The sequence below is a fragment of the Plectropomus leopardus genome, chromosome 2, assembly GCF_026936395.1.
Source record: "Plectropomus leopardus strain MGB_pleo_1.0 chromosome 2, ASM2693639v1, whole genome shotgun sequence".
Classification (NCBI taxonomy): domain Eukaryota; kingdom Metazoa; phylum Chordata; class Actinopteri; order Perciformes; family Serranidae; genus Plectropomus; species Plectropomus leopardus.
This window is the reverse complement of record NC_142177.1, coordinates 26,391,913-26,416,081: the sequence shown is the minus strand read 5'-3', so window position 1 is coordinate 26,416,081 and position 24,169 is coordinate 26,391,913. Positions and strand designations below refer to the sequence as shown.

Here is a 24,169-nt window from a genome sequence, read left to right as displayed (position 1 = left end):
TCAATCAAGTTAATTGCACATTCTTTTACATTTTCAGACATTACTACATTTTAAGTAAATTATTACACTACTTGGTGCTACAAGTCCAAAGATGAAAAACACAGCTCAACACAAAGTCAACAAAAACAGAATATAAAGGAGAATAAGAGAATACAAAAAGCTCTTGATGAATAAGCCCTGCAGTTAGAAAATATCCATCATCATCATAATGTCTTCTGAGGGTGTAGAGGCCTCCTACACTCCTACACAGTAAATAATTTAACAATCAAGCAAAGAAAAATACGGGGTGAGGAGTAGTTTAGGACACGGGAGAAGCAAACACAGAAGCCGGTCTGGTATATTTAGTGAAGTGAGAGACAAAAGGCAAAACCTGCCCCGCTGCATTCACAGGCATTAACACTCTTATCTTCCCTGTGTGAATAAAAACTATGCTCCCTCTCTGAGGGTGAGAACTACACAACTACTGCCAGAGCAGACACTCACTCCACCAAAGGCACTGTTGGAAATTAATTGGGCTGCTATGAGAACTATAAAATTTGAATACAAGGTATGCACTGAAGAAACACAGTATTTATGATGGTGTTTGAATACTGTGGGCTTTTATACATCATAAACTAAGAGAAGTAAAAAGCAAGCTGGTATAAATATGTGTCATCTAGCACAGCTGTACATACCCTCAGTCTGATTTTTTTTTGCTGTTTCCTTTATAACATACTGATGACAAAATGACATGTTGCAGAGTAATTCCCCTCTGAAGAAAGGTTTGTTTTTTGTTGTTTTTTTCTGCACAGTAAGTCATTTCAGTTGTCCCGTGTATATGAATGTGTATGTGTGACTAACAGAGACAAAGGGAGGGAGAGAGTTAGTGCACAGAGCTCCGTGACTTCCTGACCTCTTCATGTAAAACAGCATGTGGTTCAGTATCAGTGACTAAAACAAAGATATGCCCGCCTGCACGTCTGCCTTACAGTCCCCACAATGTCTTTGAAAAGACTATGTGCCCTTGATTTTTGCCTGCATGAGGAAAAAGTGGGATACAGTGGAGGATCACATGTTGTTATAATGCAGTGCTTTATTTGTGTGTATAGCTGATTTGATCAAATCAGTTATTCAGCAGACACTTGGCAGTGTAAAAAGTTGCCTGCCTCACTCTTCAGGAAACTGACACTTTTTTTTTTTTTTAACTCTGGTGGTGTTAAGCCACTACAGGCAGAATTTACCTGAAAGGGGCCTTCCCCCTCTGCACCTACATGATCAAACAGGAAAGTAGTGGAACTCCGCATGCACACAAAGTGTCAGCCAGAGGTCTGGACTGCCCTCTCGACAGAAACGAGAGTCTCCTTGCGTCTGAAAACCCACTTGCTTGGCTGGTACTGAATTTACTCATGAAACTTCAAAGGTTAGTGCAGTGGGAGGTTAGAAACCATAATCTCTATCTGCTTGGCACAGCTCTGAGTAAAACAGAACCCAGTCTCTGATTTCTATTTGATTTTTTTCATCAATTTTTGTGTTTCAACTTCCAAAGGCTAGGAAAGTAGAACACTGATAAACATCAGGTCAGCCTGAGGTCAGATTGAGGGGGAGGCAACACTTCTTACAAATGAGCACAAATTGAAGAAAATGTGCTTTTCTGCATTTTTAAAAGCATTTGCATGTTTTACAAACATGTACAAACATAATTAAATTATTATACAGTTGAGAATATTCTTAAATCCTAAAATATAAAAACCAATTCATGATTTCTATCTCATTCTTACTCAAAGAAGTATTCACCGCTTTTTTTTTTTATAAAACTAGGCTGTCTATGCAGTAGAAATATGCAAATAGTTTTAAAATTGGTACTATATGACCAGAGAAAACAGGAAGAGAACTGTGCCATTCAAGAGGTAGACTACCTGAATGCACTGCAAAATACCAAGAAGTGTCCATTTAAACCTCTATATTTCAGAGAAAAAACACAAACAAGAACACAAAGTAAAAGAGAAGAATATGAAGCTCCCTCACATGACCTAGTTACAGATATGTGTTTTGCTAATTTGGTTCCTTTGGAGAAAAAAAAACAAGAAAGAAAATCTGATAACTATGGTTTCGACCTCATTGGTGCTACCAATTATCAATAAAATCTTGCACACAAATCTGAGCCAGCTTACAAGACGATGAACTGTCTGTGAGAAGACATACTCCATATCAAACAAAACTGGTGGACGTACAGCGTCTCACTGATGAGCACTGACTCTGCTATAAGTGGAAACCGACTGACAACACACACACACACACACACACACACACACACACACACACACACACACACACACACACACACACACACACACACACACACGGCACAGTCCACTCACCCTGTTGCTCCCGTTTCACATTAGAGAGAGTGTTCAGTGTCCGCTCACTGACCAGCAACCAAGTGACAGTGACAGAAGAAGAGACTGGTGTGTGTGTGTTAGTGTGTGTGTTTGTGTTAGTGTGTGTGTATGGTCATCCTTTTCCTCAGGAAGTGATGACCAGTAGAAAGGGAACTACACACACATTTTCTCTCTCTGACAGAGTCTGGGCTCAGCAAAAGTTCAGACAGCTAACTATCATGTGGTCTGAGTGTGTGTGTGCAAGTGTGTGTGTGTGTGAGTATGTATGTGTGTGTGTGCGCGTAAGTGTGTGTCTCATTCCTCTTTTTTTATGTGCACTTGTCTCTGAATAATTGTACAGAATATGCTTGTGTATGTGTACCAGTGTGTTTAAAAGTGTTTTCTTGCTTTCTTGTATTTGTGTGCTCTCCTGTTTAAGTGTGTGTGTGTCTGTGTGTGTTTCAGTGTGTGTGCGTAAGGTGGTAGACATCAGATGCAGATGATTTCCTGTTGCTTCACTCTGACAGGCGACCTCATCATGCCTCTCTGGTTGCACTTCTCTCCCTCCGTTCAGTCACTCAGTGTCGGTGTGACAGCTGTGACGCACTCACTTCTGTCTCCTCATGCAATACCAACACAGTACACGGTGGCCTGCAAGTTGTCTGATTTAATTAGAAAAACCAGAATGGTTACTCATATATCAATTTCTAACCAGAATATGAGAGCTGTTATCATAAACCGGAGTCAGACACTCGCTGTGTCCTTTACTCTTCTGATTTTATCTGAGGTTGAACAAAGGAGCTGACGACGATCACACTTCACTGTAATTGCACCTTGTATGATATCATGTCACAAAAAAACCCCTGATTGATTTTAGCAGTGTAGTAGAAACCAAAATATGACAGCTACGAAGGAGAGAGGGGTAAACTGATGCTATCGCCATACCAGTGACCCAAAAACATACCCTGCTTTATCATTTATTTTACTCTAAATGGGACCATAATCTACAGAAGCATCACGCTGTACTGAAGAAGACTTAAATGAGCAGTTAAGACAATAAACTCATAAGGAAAATGTTTACAGTGGTAATACATTAAGTAAAATGTAGAGTAATTTCCTCACTGACCTCTAAATAATCTTTTAGAAAGAATGCAGGTTTAAAGGAATAGTTTGGATTTTTTGAAGTTGGATTGTATTAATATCATTATCAACAGTATATCAAATACAATAGATGTCTGTTGTCACGCCTCTAGTGTGGAGAAGCAGGCTGGAGTGTGACGCAGAAGCGAAGCAATGTACTACTGTAAACAGGTTCACCAATTAAATGTATATTAGCCTAAAAATGTCCCAGCTGAAAAACTCTTCATCGGTTTAACTGTATGCTGTATTGGTATTTTCACCTCACAGCCTGCTCTGACAGGAAGCCAATAACGGCTTCAGTACCACATTTATGCTCTAATCAAAGCCATCAGACTCCATTGACAAAAAAAGTAATTTTAGCTTGCTGAACACAGGAACCACTGGTCTGCCACTCATGCAATTAGTTACACTGTATAACTGTGTGACTTTGGTGAATCTGAACAACCCTGTCACACGACAATAACTCAAACAAAATAACTGGTCAAGGCAGCAGTAGACCAGCAGCTCCTGTGTTTATCGATGTAAATGTTTAAGCAGTGAAAATACTCTTAATATACATTAACAAACACTTAAACTTATATTATTTTGCTAGGTGGCTATAATACATTGTGTCACAGACCCCAATCCACAGCAGTAGCTTGTTTAGCTTCCATGTCGGACTCCAGTCTGCTTCTCCAAATTGGGGACATAAAGACTGACATTTACAGTATGAAATATACTATATACTATGAAAAGTACCCCATACAACTCCACTTCAAAAATGCTGACCTAATCCTTGTAAGGCATTTCCACACTAGCTTCACTTTTCAGACTCAGACGCTACCTCCTCTTCTTTTATACAGTTTATGCACAGTAACAATGATAGGTTCTTTTTTTTAAATTAGTGTCTACTTTAATGTATTGTTTTATTGGAAATTTGCAAAGGCTAGCTGAACATCTGGCTTGAAGACAATGCTGACACTTTTACAGTGATGGTGATTAATGTGCATTGTCCTTTTAAAATATGAATAAATGAAAAAACAACGATAACCTAAGACAACACAGCATCTGGTAGAGTAATTTGTGTGTGACTGTAAATGTGTTCAAACTAAGCACAACGTAATGCGTGCACACATTCCCAGACCAAACAAGAGAGAAGTGGTTTCTTCTTATTGGCTGAGACAATGGAAAATTTCTGCCTGTATTTCCATTTGTACATAAGTTGCATGACTATACAGCAACGCACAGAAAGTTATGACATAAAACTAATATATCAAACAGAGCTGCTGAAACAAATACTTTGAACTGAACAAGCTGACTCACTTATCAACAAAATGAGACAGCGAAGATGGACTGACAACAATTCAGAGACATAGAGTCTCAGCTTGTCTGTAACCATCAATCATTCACTCACAACTGTGTTATTTTACCCCAAAGGGTCAAGGTTGGACAGGTTGGGTCAAGTGGTCTCACGTTAGCTTGACAGTAGTTTTCACTCCCTTCAAACTGCACGTGTGCACTGGGACAATAATCCTTCAAGCAATGCAGAGACAATTAGAAAGAATGTTGAACTGCACGTTTTCCAAGAGGGAAAGTCGTCAGTTCGTTGAATGATTAAGACGCAAAAATGATCTGATGATATTTAGATGCGGTAACTGGTTTGATTATGACTGCTAGGTATCTGTTAAGTTATCCCGATGGTAATGAAACAGCTTTTGATCATTTTTGTACAGATTTTAGAACAGGATTTGCATCTATAACTATTCTGAAAAAAATAATGATTTCAAGGCCATGCAAATGTTAAGCTAAAGTCTGCCCACACCAGGACAGACACACAATTTTTTAACATTTTTTTTTTTTTTTTTTTTAAAGATGTATTACAAAAGGTTGGAACATAAACATCAGTGACAAGTTGAACCTGCAGCCGAAAAATACAAATGCGAGAACAAACTGTGAGAAATGACTCATCACATCATATCAGAGAATTGTTTTTCCATCTAACACAAGACTTGTGTTTCTGCGCTAATCAGAAAAATGAAACTAATCATGTACCCAAGAGAATCCATCTGTTTTTCTACACATTTTCATGGACAAAAATTTTCCATGACTATTCAGTGACCCATAATAATTCTTTTCCCTTGCACCACTTGCCTGGCGTTTTTCAAACAAATATCAGATTTAAACTCTATTCAAACATAATTTTATGTAGCTGGCATACATGGAGGGAGAGACAGAACATGAAGAAATAAAAAAAGAAACATACCTGATGGAAAACAAAACTTTGTCACACATCAGCAGATATTAACGCTACATCATCTTGACAGCTACAGAAAATAAAAGTTACATTTTGTAAAAGGTCATCCTTGTAACATTACTGTGGGTAAATCTTAACATGCAATGAAATTCAATGACTTTTCAAAAACTTTCAATGATTTCTACTAATTCCTTGACTTTTTCAGGTTTTCCATGATAGTGGGAACCCTGATTCATTATCACTGTAACCATGATATTAATCAGACTCCAAGATTTAACACAACAGCCTTTGACAAATGCCAAGAGCAAAGTAAAAAGAAAAAAACAGTTAACAGTCAAAGGTGAGATTTTGCAATCTTATAAATTTAGAGCAAGCAACACTGTGCGACATGGATCTAAATAAACTTGGGTACGACATCAAGTTCGATGTATGCAGACTGTATGATGACAACGCCTACTGAATCACTGGCTACGACTTACATCCATAAATGTCTATACGAAAGAACAAAACGTCCTCAGCGTGCGTCATCATCTATGCCGCCTTAGTGGTCAGAGACAGAGGCTTTTGTCATTTGGAAATAGTAGCAGTTCCATCTAAAGTGGGTTGGTAAAATGATAGATGCAAAATGGGGAAACAACCGGCCTGGCCATGTCCAGAGTTCATAAAATACATCCGCTAACGTCTCTGAAGCTCATCAATTAACATGTTGTATCATTTGTTTATTCTAATTGCAGAAACGTAAAAATAATGTAATGGTTTTATGGGGAATTGGGGCTCAAGCTCAAGAGCGGTATTGTTCTTCTCATCAGACTTTTGGCAAGAAAAAGAATAAGCATATCAACTAAAATGTTCAACTATTCCTATATACTGAACTGTGGATCTCTACTTGTTGTAGTGAATTGTACATCAGGAGACAAATATTCACAATAATTACACACCACACACCGTACAATTTTACGTCTGTCAACCACAACTCACCCAGGTTTGAACAGACTCAATGAGACTTGGTCTGTCCAGTTGTCACGCAAAAACGTATGGTTATAGTCAGCCCAACAATCATAACAGCAAAAAAAGCCAAAAAAAAAGCCAAATGTTTTCGCTATAACACACTCATACAACTATTACAGTTTTTGAACAAAAAGGGCTAATCTAACTCTCCAATCTGTCAACCAAGCCTTTGATCATTGTAACATAATTTAATGACCTATTGTTACCATGTTCAGGATATGTTCGACATGGCTGTCAGAATAATTATGTGAGTGGGATATTAGGTGGGCCTTGAATTATCAGACAACAGGGTGACTGAACTCCCATGAACTGCACTCTGGGGAATTCTTAAAGGAACATATCAAACCCTTTCATGCAAACAAACATTAAAGGACACACACACACACACACACACACACACACACACTATGCTGTGTGTATATATATATATATATATATATATATATATATATATATATATATATATATATATATATATATATATATATATATATATATATGCACATACATACATTCATACATTTAAAGTTAACACACACACTGTTAACCAAGGGTTAAGCTAAGCCCAGGGCTATACGATTCAGCCTGAACTTCTTCTAGCCTTGTGTTTAATGTCCGTTTGGACACGTGACAAATGTTTACATTCTATTATCACTCCTATTAAAGCTGCCTTGGATAGCTTCACTGACAGATAGTGGGAAAACCTTTCTGTTGATCTTTTTAAGTCTTTCCCAGACAAATTGTGGTTTAAGTTAGCAAGATAGGCTTACTAGGTAGGCTACCTCCCATTTCAGTTAATAGTTATCGAACTTGCGGCGGGTGTCAATACGACATCAGAAAAATATTACATTTTGGCATTTAATTTTGATTGGAATGAAAACCGTGTCGACGATATTTTAAATGTCTAACAGTGTTTAAATTTGTGTGGACCTTAACATCATGACATTTAGTAGAATTTGGGTTTGGTTTTCCGTACCTTACGACTAAACCTCAACAGATGACAAAGATGACACTGGTATGAGAGATTTGGAAGACACGGGACTTTAGTTACTTTATACAACTTAAAACCAACAAAATATCAACATCATCTGTCGTTAGTACTCTAAGTCACGTTGATGTTGTCTGTCACCCAGCGTCGGCACCTAAATATATACCTTTAACAACACTGTGGCCCGCTGGGTACCATCGTTACAACACAAACATAAAACATGCAGGTACTGATGACTTGACGAAGAAGTCATGTGACAGCACACCAAAATTTAGCCTCATGTTTGGTCAACTGTCAACAGGGCCAGCAAGCCCGAGGCTAAAGTCAGGTTTAGCCCACTTTGGAAAATGCCAGGATTGTGCCAGTGTGAAACTTTATTTTAGTCCCAGGCTAAAAGCTCACTTAGCCTGGGGCTAAGTGTAGTGTGAAAATGGCTAAAGAGACAAGAGATATCACTGTTGTATATATTTGTGTGTGTGTGTGTGTGCATGCGTGTGTGATCCATATGCTGCTCTCTGGGAATCTGCAGTTTTAACAACAATAATCTGAGGACATGAACTTTCCCCTAATTCCTTTAAATAGTTATGAGTTAATGGCTGATGAGTCTCTTGAGCCTCAAGAGCTTCCTCGCTGGATAAGGGGAAGGAGTGGTGCATGCTGTCAAGGCCTCTCTCTCACCCTCTGTCACAGACACACACATACAGAAACACATCTAAATACATGTATGTGCCATGCTGTCACTGTGAAAGACATATGTGTGAGCGCAGTGTATATAAAGCGTGGTTTGGGGCACTCCTTCCATCTATGACAGGAGAACAAAGTTAAAATCTATCTTTGTCTCACACACACACACACACACACACTGACACACACACACCTCTAAACCTGAGAGGTGTTACAATTAAAAATGGAGCGTGAGGGTTAGAACGAGGAGGGTGAGAATGACAATGACGGCCATGGAGTTGAACACCTGATTCAGCCTACACAATCGTCATATATGATGTTGTCCCATAGGTTATTGATCACTTTATGTAAGTGTGATCTCAGCAGTCCTGTGAGAAATCACTGTGGCGAAGATTTATGGCTTAACATGTGTTTTGACAGGAGACAGGGAGCGAGAGGAGGGCAACACCGTAGGAAGAGGGAGACGTGCAATGCGGGAAGGGTCATGCCCTGTTCTTCGAAGTGAAGAGGAAAAGACGGGAGTGGACTGCCGTCAGCTGCTGTTCAGCTGGACAATAACAAAACAACACATGACGTGATTCTTATTCACGGAACGTACTGTGCGTATGTATACCGGGCAAGGTGCACGCAAAAAAAAATCTGATTTTGAATCGTCTGTGAAAAAGGAAGGTGCAATGGGGGTTTGAAATGACCAAAATAAGTGTCAGAGTTGGCTCAACATCTAACCTCCTCCCCGTGATTGTCTAATCAACTGTAACTTGGCACAGCAGGCCCGTCAAGATTTGGCTTTCCCCACATGTTGAACCGCTGTGCACAGGACTGTAGTGAGAGGGAAACTCTGAATTTAAAGAGTGCAGAGTTAAAATCAAATTAACATGAGCAAAGGAGATAGTAATGGATTAAAAGGTATTTGCTGTAATGTTAGCTCAAACATTAAATTTATATAAAGTCATCAAAAAATAATAAATTAATAGGGAAAATGCGATTGGATCTAAAAGAAAAGAAAAGAAAATAATGAATAAAACTCCCTGTGCACAGGGTGCTGGTAGAAAGCAGGAACATTTAAAGTGAAAAACAAAGTTGACCACCGCACACTGAAGAACTTAACTGTGACTTTATTCAGGGCAAGCGATGCGTTTTGCCTGCGGCTTCTTCAGGTTCACTCAGTGAAAATCAAACAATTCAGGTCAATCCAATTCAATTTCATTCATAAAGCCCATCATCACAAATCATAATTTGCCTCAGAGGGCTTTGTAACATACATCCCTCTGTCCTAAGACACACACAGCGACGAAGGAACAGAGAGGGAAAGCTTTTCACAGTCTTTGTTCCTGTTTCCAAGATCCTTTGGCATTTAACCATTAGCCAACTTTAAATTGAGGGGGTGGATTACATACATCACACATCATCTCTAGTAAGACCTGAACTGGTGATGTCTCCAGCAGTGCCACATTTAATATACCCACGTATAACCTCGTGCACAGAGTCTGAGTCAGTCTTGAGTTCCCCAAGAGAGCGAGGTTTTGACCTGAGGAGCTGCTGTTTGCTCCCACATCTTTCTTAAAGGGAAATTGGGACAGAGGTTGCCAGATATCTCTACTGTCTCTTGACTAATATCTATGTTAAAGTGCATTGGCAAGGAAAACTCCTCTGTGTGTATGTTTGCGCGCTGACGTCGGTTGACGTCCGTATTTTGTATGTGTGCGGGTGGATTATCAAAAAAGCTAGGATTTGTTTGAGAGGATGCAACACTCAAGCACAATAGTGGCTGAAATGATTTGGGTCTTATCGTCATAAGGACAATTCATTTTTTTCTTGCATACAGACATGGAAACATTTGTTGGTACCCTTACAGCTCATTGAAACAATGTTTCAATCCTCCTGAAAACTGCTTGAGTTAAAAGCAATTGTCTCATGTATACCTGTGTTCCTTTGGTATGTCATAGTCAAGTATGTAAGTAAATGTCTGTTTTCATTAAATATGGAATTAACGATAATGGATGTCAATTACTTTTGTCAGTGTCAAGTTATTTCAGAGAAAATTGTGGGTTCTTCTATTTTCATGGAAGGGTACCAACAAATTTGTCCACGTCTGTAGGTCTTGTTTTCATAAATTTGGCCATTTTCTTCCGTCATATGATTGTACTTAGTCGAATAATTGCTAAAATCTGACAACATGGTGATACTGTTTAAAGCTGTACCCGACTCAGAATTATGCCAGTTGAATCGGATTTGGCTGTTCAATACAAATACTCAGTGATTCGTTTTGATTTTCATATAAAGTCTGAACAGGGCTCTACGGGATGTTCAGTGTGACAGCAGCACAACATACGGTAAAGAAGCTAAAGGTGCGGCTTTCAAATGCGCAACAACATTTTTTGATGACACTTGATATAAAAAAAAAAAGCCAGACTGTATCCTATTAACATGCTGTAAATTCACCCTTTCTTCACCTTAAGGTGTAGTCTCTCTCTCTCTCTCTCACTGTGTCACTGCATGCATGTCCACAGCTGCAAAGACTAGCATTAAAGTCAAGAGCACTCACTCCGCAACAAATTGGGGGAACAAAATGCCTTCGGAGGTGCACCGCGCAGAAAAAAAAAACACTGCTCGACTTGAGGCAATCTCAGCCCGAAAGCACAACAAACGCCACTGATCGGATTGTAAAAAATGGGTTTGCCTTAACCACTTTATTAAAAGTAAAAACAAAAGTAGTTGTACCCAAAATGACAATAACAATACCTTACAATCTAAAGCATGCATCTAGTTAGGGAGGTGGCAATGACTTCAGGTGTCACTTAACATCCTGTATACATATGTTGAACAGGAAGAGAACAGAACTGTTCAGAAACAACAGCTTACTGTAGCTTCTGTTACTGTAATTGTGGGTGTAACTTTACTTCTGCTGTCGCACAGCATCCATCCAGTCTTTGGCAGGCAAAGGGCATTGTTTTGAGAGAGGATGTACAAAATAACACTATAAATGTGGATGGGAGACAATGTTAGATGCAATGTGATATGTAAATTGATAACATGTTGTCTCCAATTGCATTAAAATGCGCTTTTGCCTCATTTAAACACAGATTGTATTTAACTGTATTTAAGTGTAAAGAGGTGAGAAGAAGAAAGTTGCTTTGACTTTGCCCTGAACTTTAATCACGTCTCAGACGGCAGGTGTTTTTGTGATTGATGCATTTTCTCTCTTCAATGTTGTGTCATTGTTCAGCGAAAGACAAAATGTCAACTGATGAGACGGTTATAATTGATTTATTCTGAAAAATGTTCAGAAGACTGTTATTAGTATATCAAAAAAGAAGGAAAACCTCTAAACACACACAGTAAACGAAACTTCTGAATAATTAAAACATGTTTGTCCAAAGGGTTACGACAGATTTACGTCATTTTGTTTAACTCATTCTCCTGTTTATGGACTTTTCAAACTGTAAAAAGGGCTTGATGTGAGATCTTAATCTACAGTACTGGAAAAAATAAAAAATAAGAATCACGTCCTGCTAAATACATACTGCTAATCAAAATCCAGATTCTCATGAATTACAATAAAATCAGTAGATACAGGAGGAGACTATGTAAGACTTTAGTGTAAAAAAGAAAGGACAGCGTATAATGGAAACATAAAAGATTGACTAGAAGAGCTGAATTTTTCATCAGCAAACACCCTGCTTGTGCACCAAATACTGCTTTGTGTCAAAATAAACCCAGCAAAAAATGTTGCCATGAGTAGACAGTAAATGGTGAAATGATTGGCCTTAAGGTTAATTATTACACCCAATTTAAAAACACTAATTGATGACCTTAGGGCTTAACTGAGTCAACATGGCCTCAGTGTCATCTGATAAAATCAATGGTGAACTTTTTTGAAAATGTTCACAAGACCAATAAGAAAAGCTGAACTGTAGTAAACAAACCAGGATGTCGGCGGCAAGGAGGCAAAAGCAAAGGAGGCGAGAGTGGTTAACTGTCTGTGGGCTGAGTGTGTCGCTCTCTTTTATCCGTTTATTTATACATATAGAAATGTGCAGTTAAACATATTCCTTCCTTTCAAGCGGTGATGATGTTTAGCTCTCACAGAGGTTTCACATTTAATGTTTTAAAGCCACAGCAAAGACTGACAGCTCTTGCTTTAAAATGAACCCAGATTTTCAAAAACTGAGACGAATCTTGGTGTGCAGACATCTTAACAAACCTGAATTTTTACACCAACTCAGACAAAGCTGTGTGTGGGAGTATGATGACTGCAGATAGTTAAACACGACTTTCATGCCGTGTGAGGGACAACATAAACACAGCATGGTATCTCGAAACACTCCTTTCATTTACGACAACAGAGCGAAGTCCACGTCTGTCTCAGTCATTCACACACACGCATACACACCTCTCTTTAGGAATTATATAACTTGATAAGCAATAATTCACCGACTGGTGCTGTATCAACACACTCAGTCCGGCAGTCAGACTTAAAGCACCTCACACACAGATTACAATCTATTTGGTAAATAGACACACACAGCTTTCCACACTCAACACATAAAAGATCCCAAACTTATGCTTAAAACCAAAAAAAACAAAGACATGGGACTCCACACCAGTATAATGGTGGTGGAGGAAATTATAATGAGACGCTGGAGCAAACCAGGTGCGCCCTCTTGTAAGGAACGGTTCATAGAATTGGCAAAAGTTGCATCATATCAATAAATCTCTTTTAGTCCCAAGGACAGGACTGAGAAATATGTGGAAAAGTGAAGAGACTACCAGGACTATGTTGCTAATGTGGACAGATCTTGAGGTAAATTGTATCATATACATAATACTCACATACACACTCTTAATGTGTCTGAAAACTAATCAGCGGCTTGTTAGATTAGGTAATGGTGCCTATTAATGTAGGAATATGATTTTGATTTGTATGTTGGTACCTTTTCTTTCTTTCTGTGTTTGTTAGAATTTTGTATGTATATTTTTATTCATATGATTTTTATTCAATATATTCATGTTTACAATGATTGTATTATTTATATTAAATCATTATGGTTGATTAAATTATTATTTTCTTATAAATATATATATATATATATATATATATATATATATATATGCATTATTAATAAGAGAAATGACTTCTCATAACTTCTCCAAAATAGAGGTATTTCTCAACCGCAATTTTATCACATGTTCTCCTACTTTAAAATAGCCAAATTACATCAGCGATGACATGTTAACCTTTAATGAACTTTAAAAATAAATTTTATCATTTGGATAAATGGCTAATAATTTACTTATAGCACCAAGGGTAATTTCCCTGTTACTTTATTAGTATGGGTTTGTTTGGAAAAACCTGTAACTGAATATTTATTATTTTAAGAGGTATGACTTTCTCTCTTTCTAGTCATTTATATATTTTATCAACCTGGTTGGCTTTAAAGGGAAGAGAGCATTTTACTTCTGGACAGCAACTTGTTTCTCTGACTTTTTTGCCTTTTTTTCTGTTCATTTATAATATATATTCCTATATTTTACAGACTGTATTATCGCTGAGTACTGAATGACATAACAGCATATACCTCTTTTTGAGATGGTATAGTGTGCTTTAGCGCTTTTATTACCAGCAACAGGTACTTCATACTTTTACTACTGTACTTTCCTTTGTGTATGTGGTAGATTGATGCCTGATGTCTTCCAGGTAGCGATTGTTCGAAAGTGCTGTCCATACACCGGATAAAAAAATTTGCGGAGACTTTAAACTTGCTTGACAGATCAGTTATCACAGTGAACTTTGCATATGGATTTATTATTGTTTTATAATGTTGTGCCGTCTGCACTTCGAGCTGCATCACCACAATTAGATAAAAATTTGACTAAAATAAAAGCAGATGTGATGGTGGGTAGAGCTGCAACTAACGATCACTTTCACTGTCAATAATCTCTTGATTATTTTCTCCATTAATTAACATTAGTTGTTTGGTCTATGAAATGCCAGAAAATGGTGAAAAATGTTGATCACTGTTTCCCAAAACCCAGTGACATCAAGTGTTTTCTTTCATTCACAACCCAAAGATATTCAGAAAACAGAAAATATTAAAATTTTGGCAGGCTGAATCAGACAACTCTCACTTTTGTTTATTTAAAAATGACTCAAACTGATTCATTTGTTAATCAGATTGGCTGGCAATAGATTTAATAGCTGAAAACAAATTGATTAATTGGTTCAGCACTATTAAACTCTCAATGGTATATCCAGCAACATTTAAAAAGTTAGTTTGTTATGGTTGATATGTGGTTAAATTATTCAAGTGACAGAGTGATTTTGTGCAATTATGTGTTGTTTTTCATTTTTTAATGTAAAGTAAGTCTTATGTCATTATGTTTATACTTTAATGTCTTGTAACTTACGGGTCGACAAAAAGCTTTGCATATGACTGATAAATGATCAATTTTAAAATTGTATTTAATTTGTAACAGGTGACTAGCACAAAAATGGTATTTGCACATGATAGAATAGTCTACGCTGTAAGAGGTGAGGAAGATCTAAAATGATATGTAACGTATTTACATGTGATGCTAATTTGATTATGAAATTAGTTGGCGATTACGCACGATTACATATTAAGTAAACTTATCTTTGACCCTTTAGACCTATAAACATCATACTTAAATTGCTTTAGATATTTTAAAACATTTAGTTTACAAAAGCACAATAAAATGCTGTATATTTTACCTGATTGCTGACTGTCTTGCCAGATTATTGACATAAAGATCATACGAAGTGATAAAGAAATACTTCCACGGATGTGGTGAGCAACCAGACTCGCGGCCGGCAGAGTCTGGTTGAGTCTTGTACAACAAACTGATCTGTTCTCCCCCCAAGTGCCATTATCATATCATAATAAAGCAACATTTGGCCAGTTGACATAAGCTACCTTGGAGCAACACAGCAAACCTCAGAGAGAAATCAGTGTTGGCCCCTGAGCTTGTGTTCACACAATTATTGCTGAGTCATGACCAAGATTTTCCACTCAATTCAAAAACACAGAACTGCCTGAATATTGTGCAATATCTGCAAATCCCTCACATGGCACAGAGAATAAAGACAGGGAGAAAAAAATACATTAAAAAAAATGGGAGTGACCCATGCAAAATGGAAAAATTCAGCATGACAAACCTTATATCAGAAAGAGTGAGACATCATTGAATATCTGCGGCAACAGCTAAATGACTGTGACATAAATAGAGTTTTGGACTTACCTGAGAAGTAGTGACCACTTTGATGGTTAAAATCTCTGCCTGGTGTTTGCATGTCAAACTCACACTCACACTGTGGCCCGCAGACACACTATGGACCGACACCTGACTGTGTGCCAGTTTGTCAGTCCTGTGACCGCACCCCCCCGCCCACCCCCCCATCTGTGTGCCACTGGCAGGCTGTCACACTGCAAAAAAAAAAGTGTCCACCTTAAAAAGATATTACATCCGGCAGTCTTTGGAGCTTCTTAAAACAAGAGGGAGATTTGACAAGGATGGATAAATCAACTGGTTTCCCGTTTGATTGTTTCAACAACTTTGAGGAGAAAATCAGAATAGAAAGGTAGTATAGTCCATACCAAGAGTTTTTGATGGATTAAATTACTTTTTAAGGTGGTTTGCAGCGCGTTAACATCCAACCAGCAGCCACAATGCACCAAACTGTGAACGGAGCGGAGGGTGACTGACCTGAGCAGTGTTTAGACGGAGCCCACTTGCGTTTTTTTGAAGTTGGATCGTCTTGTTTTCCTGCGTGAATTTGCGTGAAAACCGCGGCGTGTCCTCGTCGCCTCCACGGGAGCGCAGCAGTGTCAAAGTGTGTGTGTGCTGTGGAGGTTTCTGGTCATGCTGCTGCTGTCGCTGCCGCTGCTGTGGTCGGTGTCAGCCTGCCTGCCTCTGTCTCTCCTCCCCTCCTGTGAGCGCGGCTCGCCCGGGATCCTGAGGACACGCACAGGCATCAAATTACCCTTCAGCTAAAGCTGGGACTTACCTCATTTGAATTTGGGGGGGTTTCTTTGAGCTAGACAGGTCATTTAAAATTGTTCAACATAAAGATACGTTTTTATTTTGTTTGTTGGGATGTTTGTTTAACACTGAATTTTGTTTTTAAGCTAAATTTGTAACTGTAAGTTGGACATTTTGGATAACGCTTCTCTGTTTACACACGGAAAATTAAGCTAGCTAGTTAGCTATCATCGGTAGCAAATATACAGGACCGACACTTTTGGCACAGACACAGAAAGGAACAGGAAACGCCGACTGTACAAATATAACAAAATCCACCTATCAGCTCAACCAAAGCTAACTGTTTGTACTTTTGTTTGGTAAAACCTACCAAAGCTGAAACAGCGGCCGCCATGGTGCAGAGGTTAGCCGCTGCTGCCTTCACGTGCTCCTCAGACTTAAGTGTGTTTGTAAGTTTTAAGTCTTAATGTGAAACAAAATGTTCAATGAACTCTACAAAGAGTCTGTGTTGTATTTACCAGTTACATGAGCAAAACAAAACAAAATCATAATAAAAGTAAACATACAATAAGAATGAATTTTTAAAAGTTTTTTAGGGACTGTTCATTATTTATCAGAGGGGGAGGGGGGGCTAGGGTATGACTTTGGACTTTGTATTTGTTTTTGTTGTTATATATATATAGAAACAAACAATTATGGGCAGTGCCACATAATTCCCTAATTAACATGAACATTAATCAAATCATTGTGCTTAAGAGTTAAAGGTACATTTCCACATTAATCCAGCTGAGCATTTTTAATCAGAGAAATGACCTCCTATAACTTTTCCAGAATAGAGGTATTTCTCAACCCCAAATTTATCACATGTTCTTCTACTTTAAAATAGCCACACTACATCAGTGATGACATGTTAACCTTTAATGAACTTTAAAATGCATTTTAGCATTCAGATAAATGGCTAATAATTTACTTATAGCACCAGTTTGACGAGTATTTTTCATTTTTTTAACACACACACACACACACACATATATGTCCCTCTCCAGTGCTAAAAGAATTGTTTGACATGCCTCCCCTATTTTGCATCGCCTCCACCCCCATATTCTTTCGTAAGCTTTAGAGTTGCTGGTAGGTTTTCCTTCAGTTTCCAGCCTTTGTGCCAGGCTAGCTTCATATTTGAAGTTACTTTACAGAACTAAGAGTGACAGCATGATGACTAATAGGGCCCTTTTCAGTCACATTTCTGGTATCACTATCATGACTACACATAAGCTGTGGGCTTTTTCAGCGTGACTGAATTCACCTGCTGAGAGACAGTAACAGTAGAGAGACAACTTAATGGACTCTGCATTTAAATCAGACCAAGTTAATGGACAAGAAAACCACATGAGTGTTCATTGCCAAACAGTTTGTTCAGTAAAGCTCATTTTTTAATTGGTTTACTAAATCTTTAAATAAAAAAAGGTTACAGATTGACCTAGACAGAGTTTCTTCTAAATTGTAACCCAGCCCACTGTACTGATTCTTTAATAAAAATTTAGTCTTGATGGTCAAATGTTGAAACTCAGTCTACTATCAGGTGCAGAAATAGATGCACAACTAGTAGCAGCACTAATTTGTGCTGCATCTATAAAGACTGTAGGTCTGAGGACCTTAGACCACCCCGGACCGCAACCTCACTCTATTTTTCACCCTAAACCATACAGTGCAGTCTTTAGGTTTTGTTTTTTTCCACTCACTTGGTTGAAAGCAGCCGTAGTTTTTCACAATTTAAAAAAGATGTCTTGAAGTCACATCTAGTTTATCTAAAGGTATGGGTTGTTTAAATGTAATAACATGATTCATGTGATCTAATTGTTAACATCTTCATATCACTTTAGAAGTAAATATTACTCATTAAATGCTCACTTACACGTTAAACTTGTGGCAGGCTGTCTTGTGGCCTCTCATGAACCATGCTGTCTAAACTTTCACCAGCCGGCTGACAATTTGTGGATAGATTTGGTGTAAAACTTCTATTAAAACACAGAGACTTGCAACAGGCAGCAAAGAGAGCATCTAGGTGAATAAATATTTCCACCACCAAAGAAGTCCAGCCCATGAAGAAATAAATGTTCCCGTTTTTGGTCACTTGAGCAGCCTCTGACCTTCTGCCTGCTGCAGGGATTCAACTCCTAAATGACACACCGTGGTGACTCGGTATGAAGAGAAATGACTTTATTACTGTTCAGCTTTTGCATTTCCCAAATTGCATTCATGGTTTTACAGGAATCTATTATGAGAAGAATAGATCACTACAGACCTATATCATTAATTTCATTTAATATCATGCAAGTTATCGCTCTTAATATATTCTCTGGCCTGTTGCTGTCATTTCATTCGCCACACGAGATATTCATTAAATTATTATTATCATTATTATTATTATTATTATTATCAATAGCAGTAGTAGTAGTAGATTATTACAAATTTGGTATTTTGTGTACAAGAACACAGAATCTAAAGTTTCAAATAATTAAATAACAATATCTTAAAAAAAAAATCAGCCACACTTTAAAAAATGACTCAATTACTAAAATTCAGTGTAGAAAAACAACAATAACCCTGTAAACGTGTACTTGACAGGGACATGTCTTTTAAAAAAAATCAAGGTAAACTGAGGACAGAAATACTTTATTGGTCCCCGGGGGAAACTGTGATTAGATACAGTCTCCTCTGATATAAAACATAGAAAGTTATAAGAAAGTGGTTATAAGAGTACGATAATGTGAAGTATGTAAATATAAAAATAGATTTAATAAATAAAAAAGTATGTGTATTATGCTACAACATATATGCCTATTATGTAAAATATTAAGAATATAAGAATATATCTAATGTGCTGAGTATGTAAAGTGTGTAAAAACATAGAAATATGTGCAATGTGCTACACCATGAACTTATATTTAAAGTTTCAGAAATATTAAAATATTTATTATGCTACAATAGCCAACAACATATAAATCAATAGAAATAAAAATAGGAAATATGTATGGGCATTATATGTTAAATTTACATTCAAGAGGTGTTGGGTAGAAAAAATGAGTTTACTAAGGAATATTGCACAGCTGAATAATTGCACAGTTTCGCAGCAGTTGAATTATTGCAAAGATTATTGCACAGTTAAGGCAGTGTTGCAAGGAGTTATTGTACCTTATTATGAATTTAATTTCTGTGTGAAGCCTTCAACCGTTTTTTAAAGCACTGAAAGGTCAGAAGGTTGCCAGTCTGGGTGTTTTAAATCAGCAAAATCTAAGTGCAGTTTCTGTTCATTTCATCAGGCGGCAGTCACCTTGATTTCAGCCGTCTTTGATCTCACATAACTTGATACTGTGAACGAAGACAGCTGACACACTTTTCTTATTTACAGACCATCACGCACACACACATTCTCCCATTTGCTCTCACATGTATAACAGTCCTCCCCACGCAGATTTTTTTTGCGCTGAAGTAAAAAAAAGGCACTCTGGAGAGTTTTACTCCCACAAAAAAAACAACAAAAAAGCAATAATTTCTGATTGTTTATACAACTGAGTCCCAGCGGATTTGGGAGCTGATATCTGAAACTGTTCATCATTTAAGTCTTTGTGTATCTTTACAGGCCTCTGTTACTACTGTCATGACTGCACAATCTTTATAAAGTGGAACTGACATGTTTTTACGGAGGTTTGAAATCGAACCGTGGAGCAAAATACACCGTTGAAATTATGCTGAAACGGCCTGATTTTCCTCCAATCCTCAAACACCCTGGATGAGCACAAAATCTAGATGGTTTAATGTTTAAAACCAATGCACTGGTAGGTACTGATTGGCTTTCCACCCAGCGTTCCCGTGCTGTCAGTCTGGCTCCAGCTAGTTGGGATGAGCACCAAGACAAATAGGCTAGTATAGGCTTGCTTTGGTGCGTTAGCCGCCCACGTCCGTGTCCCTATGAGCTGTGTGATGGAGACGTTCCCACAGATCTCTGCTGACTGGTCCTCCCATGGACCAAGAACTGACAGCAGAGCGTGTTTCCTCTGCCTCTGTTGTACATCGATACGCGCAGAGAGTTTGTGCGAGAGGATGTGATTCTCTTTTCCATCTTTTTGCTTGTTTTTTTATGATAACAAAAGGAAAAAAATAACAAAAGTCCCGTTTCACGTCTACAGAAAACTGAAAATCCACCTTTAGAGGCAAGCCCTCCTATAGAGAAACTCTGTGTTCTGTTTTTGTTTGTTTGTTTTGGTCCTGTCTGTCCCGCACTGTACTGGGTTCCTATTGTAATCTATTGAAACTCATAAAATTAATTCATTCACTCATTTATTTAAAGTGCTTGTGAAGCGCTTTATAACTGCATTTTTTAAAAAGTGCTATATCTACTGCAGATGGTGTGGCCATGCGTTACAGATGTAACACTGGTAGTGGCACATATTGAAAGGGCCCTTTTCCCAAAGCTTTATTTAGCTGACAAAAGTGTGACATCGAAGGTAGAACGTGAAAGAGTTTGATGAGAAAAAATGGTGGGAGAGAAAAATACAATGGCAACAGGAGAAAAGTACTTCTGTGTACGGGGTGAACGACGGTGTTGATTGGAGATCACAGACTTGTGTTTGTATGTCTGTACGCATGAAGGTGAGGTTCTGTTTTGTACGTGTTGATTTGCATTAGGTTTCGAGGAAGGTGGTGTATAACAATGTCAATATGAGAGCAGTGTGATTTAAACAAATAAAAGCAAAAGTAACCACAACAGCCACCTCTGTCAGTATGTGCCACCTTATAATATTCCTATCAACACTTCATAATAATGATAATAACAGGGCTTATATTGACATCAGTGATGGTTTTCGACTCACATTCATAGTAATTTTAACAATAATAATGATAATAATATAAAATCATGGCAGATGGAAAAGTGCTTTAAGGCACCTTTAAGCACCTTTCCATCAGTTATCACAGTTGACTCAAAGAGCCGCAGCAGAGGGGGAGATACTAACTGATTTATCTACAAAATATAAGATATTACATGTGAATGGCTGTGACGTGCATTAAAAATAAAGTGATGGACTTTTATGTATTGTGTTGTTTTATGTGGTGAAATGTCTACTTATGGACTTTTATGTAATGTCACATTTTGGGTAGTGTAGGCCACTTTCTGTTCTGTAGGTGTGTTTTTCCATTTACCTGCCCAGGAACAACAGGTGCACACTGGCTGCTGTGCAATTACATTTAATTGTGCACTTTGTAAAATAAACAATAGCGTTAAATTACATTAAACCAAGTGCGCAGAGAGAGTCTCTCTTAGAGGTCTAAGGTGGCAGTTTTCATAGTGGGAGCATTGGGCCCAGGTGCTCCCACTCAGCAAACCCCACTTATTATTACATGAACCTGCAAGTAAAGGGCCAACATTGCACAGCCAAATATACTCATATCATGTTTTTACATGTATATAGTGCCATCTGCTGACTCAGCTGAGGTAGTTCAACTCACTCCTCCATTATGAGAACAGGACTGTCTGAATGTTTGAAGTATGTTTGCACGAACATGCTGATCTCTGCTCAGATCAAGCCTTGATTATCAAAGATCCCAACATGTGATAGCACTGGACAAAAATTCAAACACTTTTGTTTTTGCTCCGATTTTTACAGGTTTAAGCTAAAGATCTATTTATTTCTAATGTACTTAATAGATACATTTCCCTTAAACTTTGATCCCAAATTTGTTAAGATCCATGTAAGTGAACACTTTTCATCTTCTAAGATTATCCATGACAGGTGTGGCATATCAAGATGCTGATTACACAGCATCAGTATTACACAGATGTACACTGGGATGGTCACAATCAAAGGACACTGTGAAATGTGTGGTACACTTTAAAGGTTCTTTAGGTAACTTTCAGGAAATCCTTGCAATCAGTAAGACTGGTGGTTAAGAAAGCTGAGTCAGCATCTTGTTGGCTCATGCTTATGCGATACCTCAAAATTTCGTTTTGAGCCAGAATCATTGGTATTGATACTAGTATGACTTTTTTTGATTACAATTGGCTTATGCACTTTATTTTTTAAACAGGAAAGACAATGTTATTTCATGATTTAGTAATCCATCTGCTATTTAAAGTAACAGCTAATGATTATCAATTACCATTAGAAAATGTAACATTAACCAGTGCTGAAAATCTGATTTGACAAAAACATTAATTTCACAAATACATACCTGGATATTCTTTAGCTGAGCTTCTCTGAAAAGATCCTGTCAGTGAACTCTGCACTGGATGATGGAGCATTTCCCTTTTCATTCCTTCCTTTCATTTGCAGCTCCAGGCTCTTCTTCTTGTTGTTTTTTTCCCTCTTTCATTAAGTTGTTACTGCATCTATGAGCCAGATTGACCTTTCGACCAGTAAACTCAGTGGCGGACCGTGCATTTCACACCTGGGCCTTCAGTGATGTCCTACTTAGTCGGACTTGAATAAATACCCCTCATAATACCACCATTTATGACACCACGGCTGGAGAAATAATATACTGAAACACATTTACGCACTACTGGGTGTTGCATCACCTCAGTCGTGTACAACACGAGCTATTTTCAGCAATTAAAACTTATCACTATACATGGTACTGTCAAACTTACAAATAAAAGGGAATTTAAAATACTTGTCCAAAAAGTTTTAATAAGTCCAACAAGAATAGGCAAGCTTTAACAAGATTGTACACTAAATTGCGAAATTGCAGTTTAATATAAGAAAGACAGCAACAAGACGGCCACATTTGTTCTTGAGAATAGGCAAGACAATGAAACAAGTCTCTTTGTGTACTTGAGTGCTTTCATCGTGTCCCCTAAATGAAAGTTCCTGTTTACCCAGGAACACGAAACACTCAATCAGTCTTTTTAGTATCTCTCCCTATTTTTCTTCACCATGTCATTGTGGAGCTCTCTTTCCCTGCGCACCTGTTCGTGCTTTGGTGTCTCGTGGTTGGTTAAACAATTTAAGTTCGCAAATCCTGTAGCTCCAAACACCAAATCGATCCTTTGCAAACAAAAGGCATTCCCAGCAGGAAGCTGTGAGCCAGGGGGACCGCTCATGGTTACTTGACTGGAAGTGGCGGACAAACCCTTTCCCCGCCTGGGACCATGGATGTATGGGACAGGTTAGCTAGCTCCGGGGTTGGCCGGTATATCTGCAACCAAATTTAGGTTATTCCTCTCTTTCGGCCATTGTGGGTTAAAAGAGCAAGTATATATATTAGATTTTTCTGCTAATGGCCCCCGGGTGTGGCTCTGGTGTGGCTTTGTTGGTCTGCATAGCGCTGCCGGTGAGTATCCAATCACAGCACGCGTACATGTCACGTTCAACGTGAGGCCAGTTAGAAGGCCTTACTGTCGCCAACTCGTGATCTGATTGGCTATCGCAACTATCTATCAACTATATGTGCCCGTTCACTCACAGTGCACAGACGCCCGCGTTAATTAATTAATTAATTAATGATTATGATTATTATTAATGATTAATCAATTAATTATTGTTAATTCTGAATTCTGAATTCTGATTGGATAAAAACTCTAACCTAGAAATACAACACTGGGATATAATATGACATGAATATGAAGAATAATTTTATATATATATTTAGGGAAAATACATTAAAAATGAAATTAACTTATAATATGATCATGATTTCTGGTTATGTTAGGCCAGCAGAGAAGGTCTTGCTGGCCCTGACGGCCTTCCACTGAGTAAACTA

The 24,169-nt window shown here is 38.0% G+C and overlaps 1 protein-coding gene across 1 annotated transcript in view; it reads right to left on the bottom strand.

The window, feature by feature from the left end:
- The window catches only part of pparg (peroxisome proliferator-activated receptor gamma), a 42,965-nt gene extending 27,167 nt beyond the window's left edge, over positions 1 to 15,798 (bottom strand). The window contains exon 1 of the mRNA XM_042506427.2: positions 15,671 to 15,798. Coding sequence (XP_042362361.2) covers positions 15,671 to 15,722 — 52 coding nt within the window. The 5' untranslated portion in view covers positions 15,723 to 15,798. The remainder of the gene's footprint in view (positions 1 to 15,670) is intronic.
- Between the last annotated feature and the right edge of the window lie 8,371 nt (positions 15,799 to 24,169).